General features: G+C 49.3%; 1 protein-coding gene across 9 annotated transcripts in view; it reads right to left on the bottom strand.

The window, feature by feature from the left end:
• Kdm2b (lysine demethylase 2B) overlaps window positions 1-26260 on the bottom strand; it is a 129247-nt gene that overhangs the window by 77006 nt on the left and 25981 nt on the right. For 7 of the 9 annotated variants that reach the window (XM_085679490.2, XM_048447329.3, XM_087903654.1 and 4 more), the window contains exons 5-9: window positions 23053-23231; window positions 22698-22804; window positions 10746-10839; window positions 9877-10030; window positions 2171-2286 (exon numbers count right to left, since the gene is read on the bottom strand). In XM_085679490.2, the coding sequence (XP_085535616.1) occupies window positions 2171-2286; window positions 9877-10030; window positions 10746-10839; window positions 22698-22804; window positions 23053-23231 (650 nt within the window). Of the gene's footprint in view, window positions 1-2170; window positions 2287-9876; window positions 10031-10745; window positions 10840-11311; window positions 11341-13079; window positions 13286-22697; window positions 22805-23052; window positions 23232-26260 lie in introns of those variants that run through there. The other 2 variants (XM_048447334.3, XM_048447333.3) reach the window with 2 other exon arrangements.

Genomic DNA, 26260 nt, shown 5'->3' with positions numbered 1-26260 from the left:
GCATCTTGCCGCGATGAGGTACTTCACCAGAGCAGACAGAATGATGCCGTGGGGGTAGGAGGGTGTTGGGGGTCCATTACCCTGACTCCTCCTTGAGCGACACCAGTTGGGAAGAGGAACTAGGCTCCTAGGGGTAATAACACGGGCAGTGGGGGGCAGGTGCTCTGAGATGGACAATGACAGCTACCCAGCAAGGTACCAGAGAAACTGAGTACAGGCATCACTTGACTCAGACTAAAAAGTGACCATTTGGGCCCAGACAGTGCCTTTCCCTGGACAGCACAGAGGACGCGCACCTTTCGAGAAAGGCAGAAGAGCCTATGAAACGGGGTCTGCAGAGGATCGTGACCCAGAACGGTGTGGAAGTGGGCATCGCAAGCCAGGAAACTCACAAACTGGACACATAATCACACCCTGGGCTCCCTCAATTACCCACCTCACTTTGACTCCAATATATCATCCCATGAAAATGCGCCCTAAAAACAAGACTGGAAAGATCCATCCTGATCGGAGCAGCTGCGAGTGTTTCTCCAGAGTCCAAGCGTCCCCATTTTCTTTCCTTGGTTTTTCAAGACAGGGTTTCTCGGTAGCTATGAAGCCAGGCATGGAATTCGCCCTGTAGACCAGGCTGGCCTCAAACTCACAGAGATCCACCTGCCTCTCTCTGCCTCCCACGTGCTGGGATTCAAGGTGTGTGCCACCACCGCCCGGCTGCTCATCAATACTTCTTTGGGGTCTAAAAGTCACATCTTGAAGCAAATCCCAAGTAGAAATGTCATGTATTCTGTTTGTACAATGGAGTTCTACTCAGTCATGAGATGCGCTGCCATGTGCTATAACATGGATGTACCTTGAAAAGGCACATCATGCTGAGTGGAAAAGTTCAGATATAAAAGGCACGTACTGCATGATCCCATTTGTAACAAATGTCTAAAACAGGCAAATTCATAGAGACTGAAAGTAGATTCGAGGCCTCCAGAGTTGGAGAAAGGGAATAAGCAATGATTGCTAATGGGTACAGGGGTTCCTGGGGTGGATGTGAAAATGTGCTGGAGTTAGTGGTGATGGCTACATACTAAGAACACAGAACTGAACATTCAAATGGTGAATTTCATGGTATGTGAGTTATACCTCAATTCAAAGAAATATTTAAACAGCCACATTAAAAACAGAAGAGGAACGAGGAGGGAGGATATGAAATAGGCCCTTCTCATCTCAGGGCTTCAGTTTCTTCTTTCTTTTAAAAGATTTATTTATCACGTATACAGTGTTCTGTCTGTATGCGTGCAGGCCAGAGGAGGGCACCAGATCTCATTACAGATGGCTGCCAGCCACTCTCACTCTGAACCTGCCTCAAATGCCTGGGAACATGTGATCAAGCCACAGCACGGAAGGAAGGTGGCCAAGTCCCAGCCATGGACACTCAGCGACAACAAACTCCAGGAACAAAAGGGACATGTGACCCTTATCTTGGGAAATTTGATAGCTGAGAAAGCATCGCCCAAGTGGTCACAGGGAAGCCTCACCCCAGACAGCTTTCCAGGGGGCTTCGAGCGCAGCAGCAAGACTGGAAACACCAGCTTCTTTCCATCAGACTTCAGTTTCCCAGGTTAACACTTAGGAAAGATATGACCTTGGACCAGGCTGGCTCTTTTTCAAGCCTCCCCAGCCCCTGCAAACTTCAGCAACAAGAACAACAAAAGATCCATACACCCTTTCTACACATGCAAAAAAAAAAAAATAAGGCCGGGTCCCTCCCACCTCCTACTGCTCAACCAAGACAAATACACACACTTGCTCAGGTAGAATTTCCACAAAGTTTTTTGTTTGCTTTTTGCTTTATTTTTAATGATAAAATGTAGCTCAGCCTGGTCCCACTTTATGTAGCTCAGGCTAGCCTTGAACTTTGGATCCTGCCTCCACTTCCCAAGAGCTGAGACTTTAGGAATGCACAATGATGCCCAACTTCCCCACAAAGGAGTCTGTCTGCCTAGGGCCTGGCAGAAGACAGAAACTCCAGGGGTTTAGGGATGGGCTCTGGTGGAGAATGTCTTGGCTCCCTCCAGAACCGGAACCAAGGCCCCAGGTTGAGACGGAGCAGATGTGGGGAGAATTAAAGTGGAACTGAGAAAGGCTAGCACAACCCCGGGAGCAGAGGGCGCCTTCTTACCCGGGTTCTGTCCTCAATCTCGTAGATCCGCAGCTGCATGGGCACGTTGAAGCTGTGCAGGATGTTCCCGCCGAACACCAGAGAGTCCACAGGGGTGTACACCGCATGGATCCAACCTGGACGGGGAGGGCAGAGGGGGCACCCATGTGTAAGGACATGTGATGCCTGGTATTTCAGACACCAAAGCTCCTGGGCAGCCTGAGGAACTCAGCCCACAGCTCCTAGAGACCCCAGTTAATTCAGGTCTGGGATGCTGCAGGCAAGTGCCTGTCTTGAAGACATAGATGCAAACCTACCGCTCGGGACTTGAGTATCCTGTCAGGGACAGAATGCCTTTCCCTAGTTATTCCTTTGAATACTGGTCCTTGGAGGGGTCATAAGGGACAGTTCAGAGCAATGACCAGAGAACCCAGACACTTTTTCTGAAGAACACATCCTACTGGCATGGACTCTTCCAAGGCCCATGTCTAAATTATCTCCTTAATCACAGGCTGCTTCTACTCCATCTCAGCCTTTTTTTTTGTCCCCTCTATTCGTCCCCGTGTACTAACAGCCATGGTAGATGTCCCTTCTACACACTGCAACTTCTTTTTTTTTTTTTTGCTTGGTTTTTCGAGACAGGGTTTCTCTGTAGCTTTGGAGCCTGTCCTGGAACTAGCTTTTGTAGACCAGGCTGGTCTCTTACAGAGATCCGCCTGCCTCTGCCTCCTGAGTGCTGGGATTAAAGGTGTGCGCCACCACCGCCCGGCTCACACTGCAACTTCTTAAAAGTGTGGGTCACACTTGTGACTTCCCCAGGTGCACTCTAAGGGCTTTCCAGGTCTCAGTTTATTGATTTTTACAGAAGCAATCTCTTTTCAACTACAACTTACAGGTGAAGAAACTAAGGTGTTTTAAGGTAAAGTCACCTGCAAGTATTTGAACCCCCAAAGTTAGCCTCTACCTGGTTTGTGGAGATTTTATTCAACAACATCACACCCCCATTGAGACTGGTCACGGTGCCAGTGCAGAAAATATCAATGTGGCCCCTGGACATGGAGTTAGGGGATACAGCTTTATAGCGACTCTAATTTTCAGATGTTCAAATGGGCTGAGAGATGAGTTCCTTGCTGCTGCAGGTCAGTGGTGTTGCACACCTTTAATCCCAGCACTCAGGAGACAGAGGCAGGGGGATCTCTGAGTTCAAGGCAAACTTGGTTAAGTTCCAGGACAGCCAGAGCTACACAAAAATAAATAAATAAATAAATAGATAGATAAATAAATAAATAAATAAGAATAAATAAATAGCCAAACAAGCAAGCAAACAAACAAAAACCAAACAAAAGTCAGCTGGCAAGGGAGAACAGCTGTTTCCCACAACTTTGCACTGCGCCAGCGGACATGGAACAGACATGGAAACACACCAGGAAGCAAAGGAGAAATACGATGAGAAGTAAGGACAGAGGCAATGACAGGGACAGCCAGCAGGGAAACTCAGAGTAGAAGACAGAAGAGGACCAGCAGAGGGGCGAACACAAACAGGAGCAAACAGAGACCCTGGAGCTCTCTTCCCTAACGTGTGCTTAACCATTTCACGCGAGGAAAACTCTGGAAGCCTCAACCTAACTCTGCCCAGGCCCCACACAGGTCCAGTCTCTTCCCCGGGTGAGCTAAGACATCAGTTCTCAGGCGCACTGTCTGCACCACCTGAGAAGGACATCTGGACCAGCTCTCCTTGCCAGTGTGGGCAGAGCTGTTATCAGAGAAAAGCAAAACATGGTCACCAATAGCTGGACACCCTGGGGTACAGGATTGGAGACTCTGTTTTTGCTTTCAGGTGTCTGGCTCAGGCCATCTGCTGCTCTGTGACCATTGCGCCACTGGAGGAAGCCATCAAGCACCCTGGACCTTTAAGCTCTGGGGGAGACAATGGTGGAGTCTAAAAAGCCTTACTTCTGCATCTGCTTGGTGCAACTGTATCAGCATAAAATCCTATTTGCATCCTTTTCTATACTGGGGGGAGGCAGTGTATGTACGGATTTACTTATGTGCACATGCACCTGTGTGCACTTGTCCACGGGGTGGGTCAGAGGTCAACATCAAGTGTCCTTCTCGATAGCTCTTCAATTGGCAGCAGGGTGAGAGACCTGCTGAACCTGGATTTTCTTGACTGGCTAGACTTCTGCCTCTACTCCAGACTTCAACCCCCAGTGGTGAAGTTACAGACGCAGAAACTGAGCATCTGTATACTGTAATAAAAATAACAACAACAAACTGTGTCTCTTGCCTCTGCTACCTGTCAGGTGATCTTTGCAGAACCACATTTCTGGTTTTTCACCAAGCAGAGATATGCCGTCTGCTACTGTTGCCATTACCACCGTCACTGGTATTGAAACAACACCTCCTAAGACAGGACTGAGAATGTCTGGAGCCTGCAGGTCCTGTTCCTATACTCCACATGTCCACCTTTCCCTCTACTCAAGCCTGAGCCTTGGTTCCAGATTCTCCCTGATTTGGCCATGTGTGGAACTTGGTGAGCCAGAACTCAATTGCTACAAGCAATTGACATTTATGTCAGTTTGGAAAAGGACGGTGACCACATTAAGATGCATTGATTCTCCCTGCAGGCAGACTTACATCTATTACCCTAACGTGTGAACAGAGCAAAACAGGTCAGATACCACCGTAAGTAGGCGGGAATCTGTATGCCCAGCTACTCAAGAGATTCTGGAAGGTTTTACACACTTTCCTTCTCACCCGAGGGCATCACGGGTGGGTCAGGAAGACTCGCTTCGATTGAAATGGCTGCTGAGTTCCTTTCCAGCCCTGCTTCCATTTGCTTCCACTGACTCAATAATGCCCTTAGGAAGAAACGGGGAGAGAGGCTGTGGCATTCAAAACTCATTTTTCCAAGGGCAGCCCATTCAGCACAATACCTGGGAGGCTGGTGTCCTAGTCTGTAACTGAGCAGGAGAGGCTGGCATCTGCCGTCAGCAACACAAAGGCAATGAGAGTCTTATATTCAGGCCAAGCAGCTAGGGACAATGCAGCCATGGAAGGAGCAGAGTGACCGACAAAACCCACTGCAGAGGTGATTTCTGGGACCCAAGGGGGCCAAGAACAACGGAGGCACACAAGTCCCACCTACAGTCCCAGTGCTCAGAAAGCAGTCTATGAGCCCCTTGGCACATCTGCCTCCATTTCTGTAGTTCTGTGGAGACGCCATCGCAGAGTCCATGACCAGCCCACCCCCACGCCCTGGACACTGTGGCTGCCAACCAGCAAACTCCAGGCTGTCTCTGATTCAAGGCTATGTGAAGTTTGCTCTACTTCGTGCTGCAAAATGGGGAGATTTCACCTGAAAAGCTGAATTGCTTCCATTCTCAGAATGTGGGAAGATACACAAGGACCAGTCTTCCTTGGTCCTGAAGTGCCAGAACCAACCAGAAATTGCCCAGTTTCCCATCCCTCAGCACCTGCTAAGTTCACCCCCTTCATTCTGCTTCTTCCCTGGTCCTGTACCCATTTTATAGGTGGACTACCAAAGGCCCCATCACGTTACACTGTCAAGGACTCAGAGCCACCAATATGTGTAGACTAGGCTGGCCTTGAACTCACAGACTCATGGGCCTCTGTCTCCGCGCACTGGGATTAAAGATGTAGGCCACCACAACAAGCAAAACTTTCTTTTCTTGGTTTTTTTGAGACAGGGTTTCTCTGTGAAACAGTCCTGGAACTAACTCTGTAGACCAGGCTGACCTCAAACTCACAGACATCAGCCTGTCTCTACCTGCAAGTGCTGGGATTAAAGGTGTGTGCCACTGATGTGGGATACCCTTCTGTATGCTGTGAATATGTCTTATTATTCTTGGTTAATAAAGAAGTTGCTTTGACAGAATATAGCTATGTGGGAAAGAAATCTAAACAAAGACACAGGGAAAAAGAAGGTGGAGTCTGAAAGACACCAGCAGCCACCAGAGAAGCAAGATGTGAGGTAACAAGCCACGAGCCTTGTGGTAAAATACAGAATAACAGAAATGGGCTAAGTTGTAAGAGTTAGTTAATAAGCCTGAGCTAATAGGTCAGTTTGTAATTAATATTAAGCTTCAGAGTGGATATTCAGGAACTGGCAGGCAGGAGAGAAACTTTCAGTTACATGCCACTACAACCTGACTTTTAATTTTTTGGGAGGTTCCAGCAAAACTTTTGATACAAGTAACATTGGCCACCCAACACTAGCTTCTCCCTGCCTCAGGTTCCCAAAGGATGCTTCTTGCTCCAAGGCAAGGACAGGGAATACTTAATATCAGCCCAAATCTCTGAACTTCAGAATACTTCTCAGACATTTCCAGCCTTCAGGTATTCCACCAACATGACTTCCACCTGGCTGGACATGCACCCAAGAGGGAGGGGCTGTATCATATATCCCCTCAGGCCCTCCCTCACTGCCTGAAATCAGACTGGCTCCAAGAACATTTGCTGAGTGCTTTAATCACAGAATGTGGGAGGTGAGTTAGAGGATCATGAGTTCAAAAACCACCCTCCAGTCTGAAGTCAGCCTGGACCACATGAAATGCTTGCACACCAACCAACCAACCACATAAGATATTTTCTTATTGAGCTGTTTGTTGGCTGGCTGGGTTTGTATTTGGTTTGGTTTGGTTTGGTTAAGTGAGAAAGGAAGTTTCCCAAAGTCACATGGTCAGGAAGGGAGAACAGAATACAAGCCAGGTGAGTAGGTGTAAAAACTAAGTACACCTAGGTACCTAAACCTGACCCCGAAACTTATCAATTGAGAAACAGACCTTTGGTCAGGTATCTTTATTTTTGGTAAAAAGGGCATAGGGGGAAGAAGGGCTTGAGTTTTCCCTTATACATTGACAACAAAAACAAATAGTGGACATAGAATGTTTCCTGCTCAGAATTATTACCCATAACTCACCTGGTCTATTGCAGCCAGAGTGGGAGGCCAAGGTCACAAACACAGTCAGAACATCAGAAAAAGAGATGTCCCTTGGATCATCCTGACATAGCCCCTGACTTCCTATTGCCTGAGACTCATGCTTGCCTCTAAGGACCAGGGTGACCCCAGTGGTCTCCTCACTAGATGCTCCTGGCACTCTGACCTGTGCTACCATTTCCTCTGCCTCCATGCTGGCCAGCAGGCTCCCTTTTCTGGGTCTTCCCACTTCTCGGTTCTCTTCAATGATCTTCCTCTTGATGGGAGTTTTCCTGGCCTGTCCAGGGATAGAGACTGAAGAGCCACCAGTGCTGAACTTACATAGCTCCTCTGTCCTCAGACACAGGAAGGGAAGGTGATACAAACTGAACCACTCTAACCCATCAGCCTCCTAGGAACTTTCAAACAACTGGATACCTAGTGGGAGACAGAGGAGGACACTTAGCGCTTAAGGCAGCAGAAAACATGTCTAAGCTTACTAGGGTGGGTTGATGTGTTACAGTTCATTTGGCAGAGCACTTAGCCAGTGTATGTGAGGCCCTGGGTTCATTCCTCAACAGATCGTAGATCGATAGACAGACAGACAGACAGACAGACAAATTCAAAGACTGTGGAGGCTGGTCATTGTGGTATATGCCTATGGTCCTAACATTTGGAAGGCAGAGGCAAGAGATCATGACATCTAACCCATCCTGGGTTATATATCAAATCTATCTCAAGCTTGATACGGTCCCACATGCTTATGATTCTAACACCTCAGAAGTAGAGGCAGGAGGAGCAGTCTTGAAGATCTTTCTCGGCTACATAGTGAAACCAAAGCCAACCTAGATTATGTGGAACCCTGCCTCAACACCTCACCATCCCAATACACACACAAAAAAAAAAGCTGACTAAAAAAGGGAAAAAAAAGAAGAATTAAAATTTATGGTTATCACCATGGAAATGAAAACCTAGGTCAGAGGTGAACTAGAACCAGATTCTCCAACACAGAAACACTTCTAAAGCCTCCTGGATTCCCTCAAGGCTCTCTCCGTGCAAAACACAAGCAGACGACCATACAACTCAAATGTGTGTATCTGTGGATCAAAGGGTTTAGATGCTGGGGAGTTTCCAGGTCCCAAGAGAACCTAAAGTATTCACTTAGGTCCCTGAAACTTAAAATCCAAATCTTGGGGCCAACAAGGTGGCTCAGGGGGTAAGGGTACTTGCCACCAAGCCTGAGAACCTGAGTTTGATCCCTAGGACCATATGGTAGAAGGAGAGAATCAATCCCCTCAAGCTATCCTGTGACCTCCAAAGTCTAGTCCCCACCCCAACACACACACATGAAACAAATATAGAAATAAAATATAATTTTTATCTTTTAATGTTGCCTGGTAGCAACAAAGTAGGAAAAATAAAGACAGAGGTAGATTTTTTCAAACTCAAAAAAAGTTTGCAGGGTGGTGGCGGCGCACGCCTTTAATCCCTGCACTCAAGAGGCAGAGGTCTCTGTGAGTCTGAGGCCAGCCTGGTCTACAGAGTGAGTCCTGGACAGCCAGGACTACAGAGAAACCCTGTCTTGAATAAACAAAACCAAAACAAACAAACAAACAAAAAACAAAAAAAAAACAAACAGAAAACTACCAAGCTTAAAATGTATTCCTATAGGCCCTGCTCACCCACATGTGATACTGCTTCTATGCATTCAACCCATAGTGTCACACTGTATTAGATCTTATTTCTGATTAGACACTGGTTTTGATACCCACAAGGCACATTAGAACCAGCCTCCTTGACCTGGTCATTGCCAACTCCAGTGTATCTTTCTTAGATACCCAACACAATTCTCCTTTAAACTCCTACCACAACCGTTTCCTGCCACTCTTTCTTCTGGTTGACATGGCTTCCAAAGTCTAATTACCAAGAAATATACAAGCTCCCACGTGTGGACTTGACACACCCCTCCCCCTCACACATAGAACTCCCCGATTCCTAGGTCACTGGCTACCTCTGTTAGTTAACTCGGTCTATAGCTAAAAGCCCTCTCTCGTCTGTTTCTATGAAACTAGAGGAAGGAGGTCTGAACTCACTAAGTCCATACAACTTGGCCCATTTTTAAGGAGAGAACACTGAGGCAGCAGAGCCAAGTGCCAACTAAGAGGACTCATAACCCTTTCCTAGAGCTTGCATTCACGTCTGTGGGGCACTCATCTTCAGTCCCTAAGGGGCCTGTCATCTTCACACAGAAAACTTTAGACTAATGGTTCCCAACCTTCCTAAAGCTGTGACCCCTTAATATAGTTTCTCATGTTGTGGTGACCACAACCATAAAATTATTTTTGTTACTTCGTAACGGTAATTTTGTTACTGTTATGAACCATAATGTAAATATTTGATATTACAATATCTGATATGCAGGATATCTGATATATGACCCCTATGAAAGGGCCATTTGACCCCCAAAGGGGTTGTGACCCACAGTCTGAAAACTACTGTTTTAGAGGAAGGCCCAAGATAGACATTCAAATGTCCCCAGAGAAAGGACCCAAGGCTTCTCTAAGGGCCACGGAGGGCCGACCCACAGGTATAGCAACTCAGGTTCTGTGTTTTCTCTGTACCACCAGACCTACTCTCGTGGCTTACCCATGGCTCTCCTAATTCCAAAGCCCACAGAAGCCCTCACTTGGCCTCCAACCCTGGCTGAATCCTCAGGGAGGCAGGAGGCTGTTCCAAATGTTGGGGGAACCAGTGGTTGACCAACCCCAAGCCTACAACAGGAACCTACCAGAAGGGATGAAAAACGTGTAGCCTTGTTTCAGCTCAATTCTTTGGCATCGTTCCACGCGGTCTCCCAGAAAGATGTCACTTTGTTTGCCTGATAGCACCCACTCCTCATACAGTGCCAAGTTGTGCAGGGTTGGAGGGATCAACCAGAAGATCTTGAGAGGGAAAAAAAGCAGTTAGGCTGAAGTCTCTGATTTCTTCCAGACTCTGAACAAACCCCAAAGAGCCCCACCTACTTGGGGAGGGACAAGGAGGGTGGCAAATCCTTCTGTCTGGACTCCCCAAGCAGGGCGGGAGGGTTTTGGCTGCCTTTGGGGTATCCCCATTCCTGCTGAAATACCAAGGCAGGAATACTTCCTGTGCTGGGTGGAGCAGTTTCTCTCCTGAGCCACAGGCTTGTCTGGAAGGTAGCGAGAGAAGTGGAAGGGAATTTCCTAAGATGTTTGATAAAATGGCCCCAATAAATAAACTCTGCCTGTGCTCACTTTGGAGGAGGAAAAACATCTGGAATCAAGTGGGCTGACTTCCTCTCAGAGTCTCTTCTAACACTGTCGTTAAAAATGGATGTCCCTGAAGACCCAGATGTTCCAGGTATCCTCAAGAAACACCTGCATCACCTACATCCATGCAGGGATGCTGCCCATAAAAGTAGACTTAGCAGAGGCACCCTGAATATAATATGCCCCACTACTTCATTTTCAGAGAGATGTCTATCTCTGGTGCAAAGCATTCTTGTTCAGAGGCAGGCAGCGACTGCCACCTCTATTCTGAAGTTAAAAGACCCAGAGACAAAGTCGAGGAATTTCATGCTAGAGGTTCTTAGGAGGTGCAAACCGGCCTGAAGTACTTACAAAAGCTACAGATACTCACCTTGCCACCACGGAAAACATGGTACCACACAGAGGTACCTCCAAAGTCAATGTGGAAGTCAGTGAAACAACCCTTCACACTCATCAGACAGTACCTGCAGTACAGAAGCAGGAGTGGGGGCAGAATGCACAAGTCAGCCCCAAATCACAGGGCGAGCAAACCCTTCAGAGCCACCTGACCCAATGCCCTTTTTTAAAGGTTGCAGATGGGGAATTTCCTCTTCTTATTTTAAAAATTGAAATCTAAGTGGAGTTTCCCTCCTGGGGGATGCCCCTGGGATCAGGTGACAAATCTCAAGCATGGGTCACCCACCCCGGAGCTCAGAGACAGCATCTTGGTTTTCAAGTTCCCAAGAGAACTGGCAACCCACAGGCCACTATCAGTTTCGACCCCTAACCACACCCACCCCCGCCCCGCCGCTGCCCTGCCCAACTCCGAGGCTTCCTTTCTGCTCCGCTCCTTCACAGATCCCGATGGCTTCAGCTCTCCCTAGCTGCCAGCCCCCTTTGTAGCAGCTGGGCCCCCTGGAATTCAGTAGTAAACCACCTGCATAGTCTGCCAATTACCAGTCCCCATTCATCTCTTCCACTCAATCAGTAGTCCAGCCCAGGAATGAAGCTCAGCACTGAAGCTCAGCACTGAGAGAAATGGGTAAGAACGCAGACGATCCCTGCCCTTGCAGATGAGCCCCTTGCAGTTGAGGCTACACTGATAAAGTTAAATGATGCAATGGCTCGCCAAGTAAGCAATGAGGCTAGAAATCCCACCCAGTTCCGCAGACACGAAACATCCTAAATTAGGGAAATCCAATGAGGAAGCACACACAGATTAGTGGTGGTCAGGGGCTGGGTGGGGGTGGGAATTACACTAACATGGGTGGGGGTTTCATCCTGTTGGGATGAAAATATCTAAAATTGTCTGTGTGGTTGCACCTTTCTGTGAACACACTAGAAAACACTGGGTTGCACACTTTTTCTATGTGAACGATATGTGAATTTTATCTCAAAGATGCTTTATCTTAAGTGGGGGAATTCAAAGACGTCTTGGGATTGGAGAGGGGCGAAGAACTCCGGCAATAGACGCTGGATCACAGGTTGTGCATTCAAGGTGAGAAGGAACCCATAGCAGCTCCCTCCCTGATAAGCATTAGAAGAGGCAGGCAGTCCAGTTCTCGTTCCTCCCCCTACATGCTACCAGCCCAAGGGGTTCACAGAGCCTGAGTAAGCGGGGGTACCTCACTGGCTTCCAGGTCCAGGCCTGACCAACAACGGTGTTAGGTGTTAGCGCTCTTACCACTGACCCCTACCCACAAGAACCCCAAGGGGCACAAAGAGCAACCTCCCCTCCCTCCTACCCATCTTGGCAGCTACAGAGGCCCACACACACGCTTACCCCGCTGACCTCTTTTCCCTGCTGCACTTTGCTCTTCCGTGGTTTGGGGAACAGGGATAGAATGGGGCGGGGACCTGCAGGGAGGAGCCAGCAGCAAGCCCAGTGGAGAGAATGGGGGGCGTGGGGCTGGGCTGGTTTGAAGGCTGGAGCGCTCCAGGAGCCCCCTCCTTCTGGTTGCCTTTTGCACCTCTTGTTCAGGTGGACCCGGGGCTCGGCTATATGCAGGCAGCGTGCCGCGTCCCTCCTCCGGATAGGCTGGAAGGAGCTTTAACCATGTGTCTGCAGGAGTCTGACAAATCAGAAGGCCTCCCTGTACATCAGAGCCCCGCTGCCTAGCAACCCCATCGGAGGGGTGTAGTTGACAGCCCAGGACTGTCACGAAGCTGGCACTAGGGCTGCTAAAGTCCTGACTGGGGTTCCACACACACCCTGCCGGCCCGCCCACCCAAGGCGATGCAAACAGGTCCTAACTTAAGACCTCAGATCTTCCCTCCAAAGAATGGGGGGAAGGGTCCTAAAGCCCTACCCTACCCCACCCTCATGGACACACTGGCCTCTTTCCTCTAAGTTCCACTTCAAAATATTAGTCTTCATTTCCCTAAAACCAGCTCTTCCTCATAGGTTTTTTGTTTTTCTTCTTTTTTAATCTAACCTTGGTTTCCACCCCCTCCAGGCCTCAGCTGAACACAGACTAGAGAAAACAATTTAACCTCTGCTGAACACAGACTAGAGAAAACAATTCAAGTATGCGGGGTGGAGCCAAGAGAACAGGCTTCCTTCAGCCTGTAGCTGGATGCCCACGGGGCACCTACAGCAGGGAGAAAGAACCAGGGTTGGTTTGTCCAGCTCTAGGACCCTTGGGACTGCTTGGTCAAATGGGTCACTCCCACTTAGCCCATCTTCCAGACCCGCCCCCCCACCCCGGCCGCCCCAACCACTCACATAGAAAACTAGGGCTCTCTCTGGCTGTGTAGGCAGGGAAAGTTCTCCAAGCGTCTGCCCTGCCCTCAGGGACCTGCTGTGTTAGAACCTTCCTTCCAGACCATCCTCTTCTAACGTGGACCCGTCTTTTCGGTGTCCATTCCAGCCCTCAAGCCCTTAACCCTCTCATTACGCCAAAGTGGCAGAGAGAGAGTGTGGCTTTGTACTGGCCCCTGCAGTCCAAAGGCAACCCTGAGCTTGCCACCCCAAGGCTCCCACCCGCGCTGATTGGGGGCTTCCTCCTCGCTCCTGCTCGCTCTGGCGTGACGCCTTTGCACTGACCTCTACAGCTTCCTCCTCCCAAGCACACCGCAGTCACATGGGCACCCTGGCTCGGCTTGGTGCCACAGCCGCTAGCTAAGCTTTCCCCTCCGCCAGCCCGCCAGCTAGGCAGGCTAGCAGGCAGGTTTCCGCAACGGCAAGGCTGGACAGCCACGCACGCGACACCCCAACCCTGCCCCCACCACACCAGGTGGCTTCTATGCACCCTGCAAGTTAGCAGCTGAGAATTGCTGAAAAATCTGTAGCCAAGGAGCACAGTCCTTGAGGGGCTGGAGGCCCGGGATAGAGGAAGGCTCGAGGTATGAGGGGGCACTGCACCTGCCTCACCAACTTTGGGGCGCGGCCTGGGGTCTGCAGAGGCTGGGCGGCCCCACCTCGCCCTTCTCCCTCCAACTTCCAGAAACTCTCCCCGAGATGGCCCAGGTGGCATCCCCTCGGGCTAAGGTCTGATGGAGAGACTCAGGAAAGCTGGCGACGGGTGGCGGACTGGAGGCGCCGCGCGGGCGCAAACGTACACACCCCACACTTCCAACCCGCCCCGGAGACACAAAGAACAGCTCAGCGATGCTGGCCGAGCATCCCGCGGGCAGGAGGCCACCCACACCCGCCCCACGCGCCACAAAGGAGGTTACCCTCGGCGGCGGCCGTGGAGCGGCTCCCAGGCGTCCCCCTTCCGCAGAGGCTCGACGCACTGCGCGCCAGACCCGTGGGGCGACCGCAGACAGCCGAGTCCCCTCCACCGCGCTGCCAGGCCCCAGCCCAGGACGCTGGGGCCCTCTCGCGCCGCCTTTCTTCCTCGGGGAGACAGGCGCTGCCTGCGCTCATCCCAGTACTGAAACTGAACACCCGCGCGGCGCGAAGGCCGCCAGCGAGGTGGAAAGGCCGCGGTGACAGAGGAGCACCGGCCACACTAGAGCACGCGACGCCACACGCGGCGCCGCAGCGGGACCCCTAGCCCACTCCTAAGCTCCCAGGCAGTAGCTTGGAGACTACTAGGTGCAGATTTTCCACACCTTACTGCCCAGGTGGCAATCTAATAAAGCCACCTGCCTTAAATATTCCCCACTCTGGCTGGCATAGCTGGAGGGAGGACGACAGCTAAGACTTCTGGAAAGTCTATGATGAGGAGGGGTGAGGTTCTGGCCCTACTAGCTGTGTGACCTTGTGCAACTTTTCCCCTCTCCCCAGTAATTTCCTAGAAGGAGGTAAGCTGAAGTTTAGCTAGGCATTCTAGAAGACTCTTCCCCTACCTGACCCTCAATAGCCCTGTAACCCTACAGACATAGAAATCATTGCAGGAATTTAGATACATATCCAATAATTAGAAACTACATTTTTCAACCCAAACTTCACACACTGTAAGCTCATCCCCACCATTTCAGATGAGGAAGCCAATGTTCAGCAGCACAGCCCCTCATCCTGGACACTAACCTAAAAGTGGCAAATCTCCCAGTCCCATCCTGATCTACCTGGCCAATACCAACAAAATTTGATGTCACAGGCCAACTTCAATCGTTTGCTAACTTTAGGCAAAAGAGAGTTCAACTCAACTCAAAAGTCACCCTTCCTCCAAAGCCAGGAGGAGCCAGGAGATGTCGGCAGAAACCAAATTCCATTCTTTGGCCAAACACTGTATATCATGGAAAGCCACAAGGTTAATAGGCTCTAACTAAAGTGTTGACAGTAACCATTGGTTACATTCAGATCCTATAAAAACAGTGTAGCCTCTACGCCACCTTTCAACCCCTTCACCCCACATCAAGTACGCAAACACTGAGCTCATTTTCAGGGGTTTAATGGCCCAGGCAGTTCCTTCCCTGTACCTTCTTAGATTGCAACTGGTTAGATTGTTTTTCTTAGCAGGTATGTTTTCCCTACTGAAAGGTAAAAATAATAAGCTCCGGAGAATGTTCTCTTTCTTAGGTGTGAGCACTCTTCATTCGGGAGGTGTCTCTGAGCAAGGATTCTTGTCTTTGGAGTTAAAGAAAGCTGGCAGAGAAGACCACCCTATGATCTGGACTAGGCAGCTCAAATGAGAGGATTTTTTTTTAAGGTACCAAGAATCTCGAGTTCTGGAGTTCAGTGTTTGTCCATGACTGTTTCCCTACCTGGTAAGACATGGGCGAACACTTAGGATGGCAGCAAACATCTGGACTGAATGGGGCACGTGGCTCTAACAAACGAGAAGGGACCACATGGGAGACCTCTCGTCCCACCTAAGGACGATACTCCACATTTCACATCTGCTGCAGATGCCAGGCAGGCCAGGGCAAAGAAAGCCTCCACACAGAAGGACAAGCTGAGTCTCCCAGCGAAAAGGAGAAGTGCACGCTGGCCTGACGCCTGAGCATTCAGTAAAACTGTCACTCTGTGTTTTCAGCTTCTCCTTCCAATATATCCCCCAGATTTTCTAGTCAGCAGAGCAAAACATACAGTAAAATTGTGAGTATGTGTGGGTGGGTGAGTAGGTCAAGTCCCTTTGCAGTCATCTGGGCTGCAAACATATGCTTTATTTGAAGCCCCCTTTTTGCTGGGATTCTGAGCTCCTTGACTGTGGGTCCACAACCTATCATTACGCTAGTAACACTCACTGCCAAAAACCCTGTTTCAGCAGCTAGAAGTAACAATGCAATGCACTACCATACCCAATCCTCCTTAGTGGAAAAGGTGCACACATGTCCAGACTTATCGGATGGTGGAGGTTTCCAATGCCCAGGAATTCTTTCAAGCTCCTCCCTTCAAAGGATAGAGCTAAGCTGGGGCTGCGGCTCCATGGGAGAGCACTTGTCTGGCATGTACACATGCTTGGGGGTGGGGGGCGGGAATCTGGGCATGTAGTTCAGTTGGCAGATTCACCTGGACAGTATAAAGCCCTGGGTTCAAAGTCCAGCATCACATAAAAACAAGACTTGGGAGGGCTGGAGAGATGGCTCTGTGGTTAGGAGCACTTGCTGCTCTTGCAGAAGACCCAGGCTTGGTTCCCTGCCTACACATGGTAGCTCACAACTGTTTGTTACTCCAGTTCCAGAAGACCAAATGCCCTCTTTTGGTCTCTGCAGGGACACATAGTACGCACATATGTACATACATACATATGAAAGAAAAACACTTGTGCACATAAAATAAAAATTTAAAAAATTAAAACAAGACATGGGGGTGACATGTCACATAACTCAAGTCATCTTTGGCTATACAGCAAATTTGAGGCCAGCCTGGGCTACATGAGATCTCGTCTCAAAGAAATCACCACCCTTGCAAAAAGGAAAAAAATGAAAAAATAAAAAATAAAAAAGGTAGAGCTCCATCCCTACCCCCTTGGGGTGTGAGCTGGACTAGTTAACGAAAACAAGAGAAGTCAGAAGAAAACATTAGGTCATAAGAGCACTATGGCCTCTCGAGTCTTCCCAGAAGCACTCTCTCTGAAGAACCAGCTACCATGCCAAGAGGACACTCAAGGAGCCCTGTGAAGTGGTCAACATGGTGAGAAACTCAACGTCCACTGATACCAGCCGCCATGTGAGGCTCCACTTAAGAAGCCTGGTTCTAACCGTCACGCCTAGACCGAAGTCTTGACAAAGCTCTGAAGAGCCCTTGAGCAAAACCCCCCTGCTGTTCTTAGATTTCCCCGACATAATCTTCGGTGTCTTAAGCTTTGGGGGGGGGTGTTGAAGGGTGAATGGGGGTGGTTGCTTTAGACTTGAACTCACAGTGATCCTCTTGCCTTATCCCTTCGGGTGCTGGGAGGATTGCGGACATGAGCCCAACACACCTGGTCCTGTTTTTTGTTTTGTTTTGTTTTTCCAAAGGATGTTAAAGTTAAGGGTAATGGCTAAGCAACAATAAGCAACCAAGCCAGGGATACTCCCCAGTACTGTCACTGTCTAGGCAGGACTTTTCCAAGGTGACTAATTTTACCCACTCAAAGCATCTTGGCAGGGGAGAGCAGGAGGCTGTGGCGACAGAGGAGATGCAGGTGCTATGGGCATTCATGGCTCACCCGCTTTGCTCTTTTGTACCCTGCTGCTCTGTGTTCCACTGAGACACATTCAATTACACGACTTCCTTGTTGGCATGTTTGTCCCCACCACAACATGTGCCCCGTGAGAATGGGGATGCGGCTAGCTTAAAGCGGCCTCTTGCACTATAACTAATACATTAACACCCCCTAGAAAGCTTTCCTCTCCCTCCGTCTCGTGTACCTAGGGTCCATTCACCTTCCCCCGCTTTAAGAATCTCAACCAAAACCTATTAAAATTCCCAAACCTCCAAACCTCTGACCACAATGAAGCGGTATAAATCCTAGAGGCAGGAAAAAAAAAAAAAAAAAAAAAAAGCCTAGTGTTAGTCACAATTCCCCTCCACCACGCAAACCTTTCTTCCATTCAGGAGGGCCATCAGCTGTCTGTTCTGTAGGCGCCTCCAGCAAGGAAGCACTGTGATTTCCAGAAACAATGTCATTTTAATTAAATTCCACAGAACCATTCCACAGTCCCAGAGGACTCCATCATGGTGAGATTTTTTTTTTCACCTTACTTATGAACATTTGAAATTAGCCCTCTTTTCAGTTGAACAAACGGACTATCTCCAAGGTGACACCGTCCTTCCTAGCGAGGTTCAAATCCTATAGCAAGTTCCCATGGCCACTGACGGAGTTTGGAAATCTATTTGAAACACAGTCTCATCAATACCCCTGAGTCACATGAGCCTAAACAGTCATACATTTATGGCCTATTATTTTCGTAGCTAGAGAGCCCCTAAATGTGTGTGGGGCTTACTATTTGAAGGAATCTTTGCATAGTGTGCAGACTGTACTGAAGCCCTCGGAAGGGCAGGGCAGACCTCAGCAGGCATTCATATCACCCAGGAAATCTATTTCACTTCCTAAACATATGCCCAGGTGTGATCCCCTCTTGTCTGCTGAGATGCAGGCCAGGCAGCAGCCTCCTCACACCTCCAATCCACATAGCAGGAACAGCTGCAGAATGCAAGCCCACATGAATGCATGCATCCTATCCTGCTCTGCTTAGAGTATCTCAAGGAAGGGGGTGGGGCATATGACGAAGATTGACAGGTCCTCCCTGTCACTCAGCGAGTGTAGGCACAAAGATAAGAGCTTTGAGCCAAGCCTGGGTTGCCTACTGAGAACTGGGGAAATGCTCAGTGCCTGCTCGTACCTGCTAGACCAGCATGAAGACTGGAATTCAAATCACTAGAACTAGGGCCAGGCGGTGGTGGCGCACGCCTTGAATCCCAGCACTCCAGAGGCAGAAGCAGGCGGATCTCTGTGAGTTCGAGGCCAGCCTGGTCTACAAGAGCTAGTGAACAGGCTCCAAAACTACAGAGAAACCCTGTCTCAAAAAAACCAAACCAAGCTCTCTCGGCCTTAGCGCCATCTTCCTTGACACCCCTGCGCCATGAGAGCGAAGTGGAGGAAGAAGAGAATGCGTAGGCTGAAGCGCAAGAGAAGAAAGATGAGGCAGAGGTCCAAGTAAACCCGCCTGTCCACCCACGAAGGCCGAAGGAGCAGAAGTAAGGGACGCTGGAGGCCGGGACGCTGGGACAAGTTGGACTGAGCTGCAGTCGGAAGAAGTCTCTGGACCCGAGACCTCGCCACCTGCGCGCAGAGACCACCGAGAGACCGCCTGCCGCCATGACAACAGCCCCGCTGGCCCTTTGCCCTGGACCTATGGCGTTCTGGACTAGTTCTGTCCTCACTTGTGGCCAATTGTAACTTGTGTACAATAAACCATCTTTGTCGCTGTTAAAAAAAAAAAAAAAACCAAACCAAAAAAAAAAAAAAAAAAATCACCAGCACTCACATCAACTCCAGAGTTGTGGCAGCCTGACAGTAATTCTAGCACCTCACGAGGTCAAGACGGGCATCCCTGAGGTGACCTGGTAAGCTAGACTGGCTATATTTGAGAGCTCTGGGGTCAACTGAGAGAGCCTTCCCAGATGATTCATTTCAGACCAGTACCGAGACATCCCATCCTTCGGTTGGTGGTCTCATCCCCAAAGGTCAGTGTGGTGATGTTTTGTTTGTCATCTAACAAATAAAGCTTGCCTGAAGATAAGAGTGCAGAGCTAAGCCACTAGTTAGTCACAGAGACCAGGCAGTGGTGGCACACACCTTTAATCCCAGCACTAAGGAGACAGAGGCAGACAGATCTCTGTAATTTCAGGGCCATCCTGGGGGCTACAGGAGATTGAATCAGTCTAAAAGAGAAACAGAGGTCACATCTTTGATCCCAGCACTTGGGATCACATGCCTTTAATCCCAGCACTAGGGAGGTGGAGACAGGAGTGATATGGCTGGGCGCAGAGAAGAATATAAGGCGGGAAGAGACATGAGCTCAGGTATTTGGTCTGAGGTTTCATAGAGACAGCATTCAGTCTCAGAACTAATAGAGACAGAATATCCCATTTGGTCTGAGGATTTCGTAGTGGTAAGAACTAGTGGCTAGCTGCTCTGCTTCTCTGGATCTCTCTGCTTTTACCACCAAGATGCTCCATTCCCTGATACTGAGTGTCTGTGTCCTCAGTACCACTAAGAAGCTCCATTCCCTGATACTGAGTGCTGTGTCCTCAGTACCACTAAGATGCTCCATTCCCTGATACTGAGTGCTGTGTCCTCAGTACCACTAAGAAGCTCCATTCCCTGATACTGAGTGTTGTGTCCTCAGTACCACTAAGATGCTCCATTCCCTGATACTGATTGCTGTGTCCTCAGTACCACTAAGATGCTCCATTCCCTGATACTGAGTACGTGTCCTCAGTACCACTAAGATGCTCCATTCCCTGATACTGAGTGCTGTGTCCTCAGTACCACTAAGAAGCTTCATTCCCTGATACTGAGTGCTGTGTCCTCAGTACCACTAAGATGCTCCATTCCCTGATACTGAGTGCTGTGTCCTCAGTACCACTAAGATGCTCCACTTCCTGATACTGAGTGTCTGTGTCCTCAGTACCACTAAGATGCTCCATTCCCTGATACTGAGTGCTGTGTCCTCAGTACCACTAATATGCTCCATTCCCTGATACTGAGTGTCTGTGTCCTCAGTACCACTAAGATGCTCCATTCCCTGATACTGAGTGCTGTGTCCTCAGTACCACTAAGATGCTCCATTCCCTGATACTGAGTACGTGTCCTCAGTACCACTAAGATGCTCCATTCCCTGATACTGAGTGCTGTGTCCTCAGTACCACTAAGATGCTCCATTCCCTGATACTGAGTACGTGTCCTCAGTACCACTAAGATGCTCCATTCCCTAATACTGAGTGTCTGTGTCCTCAGTACCACTAAGATGCTCCATTCCCTGATACTGAGTGAATGGAAACAGTCACTGCTTCTTTCTTCCAGCCTCATCTTCCCCATTTCCTTTTCTCAGTCCCTCCCCAGTCACCACATTTCCTCTGCCCACCAAAGGAACCAGAGGCAGCCCAATAGGTAAAGCACTTGCTCCACATGCCTGGCCACCTGAGTGATCAATTCCCATAAAAAGCCGACTTAGACACACTGTGGTACACACCAACACACACGTATCACACACACAGTAGTAATAAACAAATTGTAAAGAAAAGTAGTCAGGCATGGTACTGCATACCTTCAATTAAGGTAATGGAGGCAGAGGCAGGTAGATCTCCGTTCAAGGCCAGCCTGGTCTACAGAGTGAGTTCCAGAACAGCCAGAACTAAGTAAAGAGATTGTCTCAAACAAAACAAAGAATAAATAAAACCCAAGTTAAATGACCCCTTCCCTCCAAGAAGATCCCTTGAGAACAAGGGCTCAAAAGAATTCACCTGCCTGGATTTATTTCCCTCTATCTAGAAACATGGCAACTTGTGCTATAAGACATGCTTGCTCTAAACAGGCTGCTGCGTGAGGATGGAGGTCCTTAGTCCTGTTCACCCTTCATCTGCCCATCTCGAAACATTGTACTGTGATTCAATCGGAACAGAACAGAATTGGAAACAAGCCCTGCTCCCCTCCCTCTGCACCTGGACCATATTCTCTGCCTTTGATAAAGCCCAGATCCAAGGATTACATTGAACTTTAGCTTAGAGGGGAAGAAAAACGTCTGTGAATTAATGAGAGAGAGAGAGAGACAGTGACAGAAAGAGAGAGGAACATTAAAAAATCCAGGGCCAAGAGTGCTAGCTGCCTTACAAAGCCGGCACACTGTCTGCATTCAATACAGGCTGAATGGAGGGCTGGGGAAACGAGGAGTTCATGGCTGAGATTTCCTGGGGGCATGGCTGGCAGCAGAGCTAAGCACAGATGCTAATGGAGTCAGGCTGCCAGCACATGGTCTTTCTGGGAAGCCAGTATCCCCTTCCCGTTTTCAGGGAGAGAAACAGAGGGTCTGAAATGGCAGGATTATCTAAGGTGACTTCCTTCTCCAGATGGCCCATTATTAAAATCCCTGAATATGAAAGGCCCCCCAAGTACCAGTGTCCATACTGAACAGCAGGCTCAGAACAAGCTGGTCATGTGACATGTACCGAGGTCTCTCTCTGCTCTCAACTGGGGTTACCTTCCCCATCCCGACCACCCTCCAATCCACAGGGCACCACTGAAGGCACATCAGGTGACTGACATTGAACTTTGCTTAGGGAGGGTGCTTCTGGATCAGAAGTTCCACATCTCAACACCAAAGAAAAGAGAAACGGGTTGGACAGATGGCTCTGTGGCTAAAGCACTTGCTACTCTCACAGAGGGGCCAGGTTTAGCTCCTAGCACCCACATTAGCGGTTCACCACTCCTTATCTTTCCAGGTGATCTGATGCACAAGGCACACACGTGGTGCACACCACAGGCATTCACACACACATATTAAATAATGAAATCTTTAAAGTGAGAGACACCAGCCCAGCCTGAGTTCTGTGCTGCTCCAAAAGCAAGGTCCTCTGAAAATGCTACTCCCGGGACAATGTCACACTGAGGGTACAGACCAAACCAGAAAACTGTACCCATACCCAGACATGGATTCCACAGAGAGAGTTCCCATCACTCCTCTCAGACCTCCAGAGCAGTTGTGGAGAGGCTCCAAGGCCAACAGGAAGGCAGGACTGACCCATCACAGCACCCAAAGGCCTACATACCACGGAGCTGAGACACCAGTTTGTTCACACCCAGAGACTCACCTCTAGGGTGATCACTGTGTGCCAGCCAGGGGTCAATCCTTCACCTCTGAAGCAACACTGAGACTCGCATCGAGGACCAAGAAATCCCTTGCAAATACCCACAAGTTTGGGGTTCAGCCCTGCCCAGTCCCACCGCCAGCCAGGCAATCTTACTTCTTCACTTTGGGGTACTTCATCTCTGCAAGGGCATTTGTGGCTTCCGTCTGCTTTTCCTTAAGGTGCTGGGGCCACATGTTGTCCACCCAGTCCACCAGGTCCACCTGAAAGCCAGTCCATTGTAAGCACCCTCGTGTCTCCTGCAGACATTCCAGAAAGAACTACCCCTCTGTCCCTGGGTGCCTTCAGCTAGGCTGCCTCACCCACGCCTCCCTGGATCCAACCCTCAACTGCCCACCCAGCCATTCCATCTCACACCCATTCCGTCTCAAGGCGCAAGCAGCCGAGGGCCAGGCCTCATGGCAAGCAAGTGGGTGGCAGACAAGGAAGGGCCATGAAGGCCTTGGCATACCACAGTAGGGCGCTTGACCAGGTGCTCCAGCTTCGTGTGGCTGAACTCAAGGCTGATGACATTGTACAGTTTGTCCCGCTGTGCCTCTGGTGTCTCGTAGTAACGCACGAACTGGGACATGCTCATCTCGGTACCCTTCTGGGTGTTCACATCCATCACATCCACCAGTCGGCGACTCCCTGGGGATAGAATGCACACACTGTTCACTGACCAGCATGGGACTCCAGATCCCATGAAGAAGCACCTCCCCCACCACATCCAACATCTGCTTCTCCTACAGAGCTTGCCACTCTCCTCACCGCTACTCTAAGCCAGCCAACGTCTGTGGGTATTGGCTCGCTTTATATCAGCTTGACTACAGTCAGAGGGAGCCTCAGATGAGAAAAAGCCTCCCTAAGATCGGACTGCAGGCAAGTCTAGGGAGTAGTGGTTCTCAACCTTCCTAATGCTATACCTCTCGTGCTGTGGTGACCCCCAACCATAAAATTATTTTCACTGCCATTTTATAACTAATTTTGCTAACTGCTATGAGTCATAATGTAAATATCTGTGTTTTTCAATGGTCTTAAGTGACCCCTGTGGAGGAGGCTCTCCGGACAGTTAGCTTAGCCTATACTCACTGAGATGCATGTCAGTGAGAAACTCTGCCTTATAAAAACAAGGTGGGTAACTCCTCAGGAAGGTACCCAAGGTTGTCTGCTGGCCTAGACACACTGGCAGGCACCCACACATGGTCTCATTTCTGGAACTAGAAATTTGGCTCGATTGGTAGCGTGCTTGCCTAATACACACAAGGTGCCAGCTTCAGCCTCAAGCATTATAAACTCCAGGGAGGTGATGCACTACTGTAAGCCCGACACTCAGGAGGCTGAGGAAGGCAGGAGGGTGACTTTCTCAGTAAGTCCCGAGCAAGTCTAGACCCGTAATCAAAATATAGATAGATAGATAGATAGATAGATAGATAGATAGATAGATAGATAGACGATCAATCTAAGGAGGAAAGAAAACACTAGTCTGTGAAGGCAACAGATAACTTGGTTTCTTTGAACCTCGGTCTTCATCTTATCAGCCCTTCTGCTAGACTGTGAGGAAGAAAACACACAATTGTTCTTCACACAAGTGGCACAGGGTCCAGAATGTAACGATGCGTCACTACCCCAGCACGGATCTCGACAGCTGAAGATTATACTCTTTTCTTGTCTTTCTTCCCTGCACCATGGGTGCTGGCACCTCACTGTTCTACAGCACGACTCTGGGGAAAGGGGCCTGGCTTATGCACAAGCGAGACAACGAGCAAGCATCAAATATGAGGAGGAACACCATGTCACCTACGAACGGCAGCACAAGGAAAAGAGCAAGTGTCTCCTGGTGAGGAGAGTCCAGCTTTCCTTCTCGGCCTCTGACAACATCCCAGAGAAAAGGGAACAGAGACAGACCCTCCAGGTGAGGGCCGGATCCCACCAGCAGGCAAACCTCTGACCTTTCTTGGCTCATCTGTGAAACGGGAAAACAGGTGTCTCTGGAACTTCCGCCATGGAGGGGAATATACAGACGCAACGCAGCCTGCCAAGTTCCTGGTGAGTCCTGAAGGAAGCTGGCGCCTCCGTGTGTGACACTCGAGACAAGCAGGACTGTGGTGGGAACCCCAACATCTGGTCTGAAAGGACCCTAATTCCTTACTATCTCAGTGACAAATACATGGTCTAAGGAGACTTAGAAACACCTAACAACAACCAAAGTTGAACCCTTTCATTCACTTCAACCCTCACCCAGAGTTAGCACACAACCTCCTCAGGGCCAGCAGTCAATCCAGCCCATGGCCTGCTTTTCTGACTGGTTTTGGTTTTGGTTTCTGAGCCAGTGGATCCTATAGTTTAAGTTGGCCTCGGCACTGCAGCCCAGAAGGAACTGGAACTCTTGATCCTCCTGCCCCCACCTCCCAAATGCTGAGATCACATGCATGATTTTAGAAGACAGATCTCCCTACATGGCCCAGAATGATCTCGAACTCAGAACCCTTCTGCCGTGCTCTCCCAACTCCTGGGACAGCAGGCACACCACGCTTGGCTCTGCTGCTTTTTTGGCCTTTGTTCCTTTTAAAAACAGTATCTTGCTACATACTGTCCTGTCTGGCCCCAGAACTCACTATATAATCGAAGTTGGCCGCAAAACTCTTGATGAGGCCGAGCAGTGGTGGCGCACGCCTTTAATTCCAACATTCAGGAGGCCGAGGCAGAAGGGTCTCTATGAGTTCGAGACCAGCCTGATCTACAGAGCAAGTTCCAGGACAGCCAGGACTCCACAGAGCTACTCTGCCTCAATAAAAACAAAAAACAAAACCAAAAAGCAAATCAAATGCTGCAATTAAAGGAGTGCACAGCCAAATTCATCACCCATCAGTTTTTTAATCCTTGATTTCTTTTATTTTTTGAGACAGGGTCTCACCATGTGTCTCTGCCTAGTCTTGAACTCACAGAGATCCAATTATTTGGCGAAGACTTGACTTGTATTGCTCTAGAAAGTGTCATGTTTCTCTCACTTCTGATCCTGCATGTGCCTTCAACACCGTCACACCGATTTTCCGCTCCTTAATACTGAAAGCACACAGACACAACTAACACATGGTTTGTGGCTTGGACAACTCCGTAAGAACCTCAGATCTCACAGCACGGACTGCTCAAAGTCTGCCTTCGCACACACAACAGGCAGAGTTCGAGGTTTTCCTTAACTTCTTGGTATGAAAGTGCCGGCGTTTGGGACAACCTAGCTTTGTTGAGGCTTGTACTGCAGGACACTCTACAATGATTGTATGTCAAAGGGCAGACCATTTCTGAGTGCTTCTAAACGTCACCCCTGAAGAGCATTTTTTATGTTCCTAAACGCAGTGGTAGAAAGACTATTTCACAATCGTGAAAATGATTGAAATCTGAATTCCCAAGTCCACACAGAAGTTTGTTTGGCACCGACCAGCAGGCACTGATTCTGTATCACCCACAGTAAGTGCATGGCTCGCAAAGCCCTGAATGTTTGCTTTCTGCTGACCCTTGCACCAAATGGCCCTTGATGAACCTGAACGCTGAATCAAGTTAACAGCTCTTCACTTTCAACACTTCCTGCCCAGCTCTGGGCAGAGAACTGTCCCCGTAACAGCCCAACGGCCAGTATTGGCAAGATGGAACACCACTCATGAAGGAGAAGCCAAGGTATA

This window comes from Myodes glareolus, chromosome 2 (genome assembly GCF_982192425.1).
Source record: "Myodes glareolus chromosome 2, mMyoGla1.1, whole genome shotgun sequence".
NCBI lineage: Eukaryota > Metazoa > Chordata > Mammalia > Rodentia > Cricetidae > Myodes > Myodes glareolus.
This window is presented reverse-complemented; position numbering and strand designations above follow the sequence as displayed.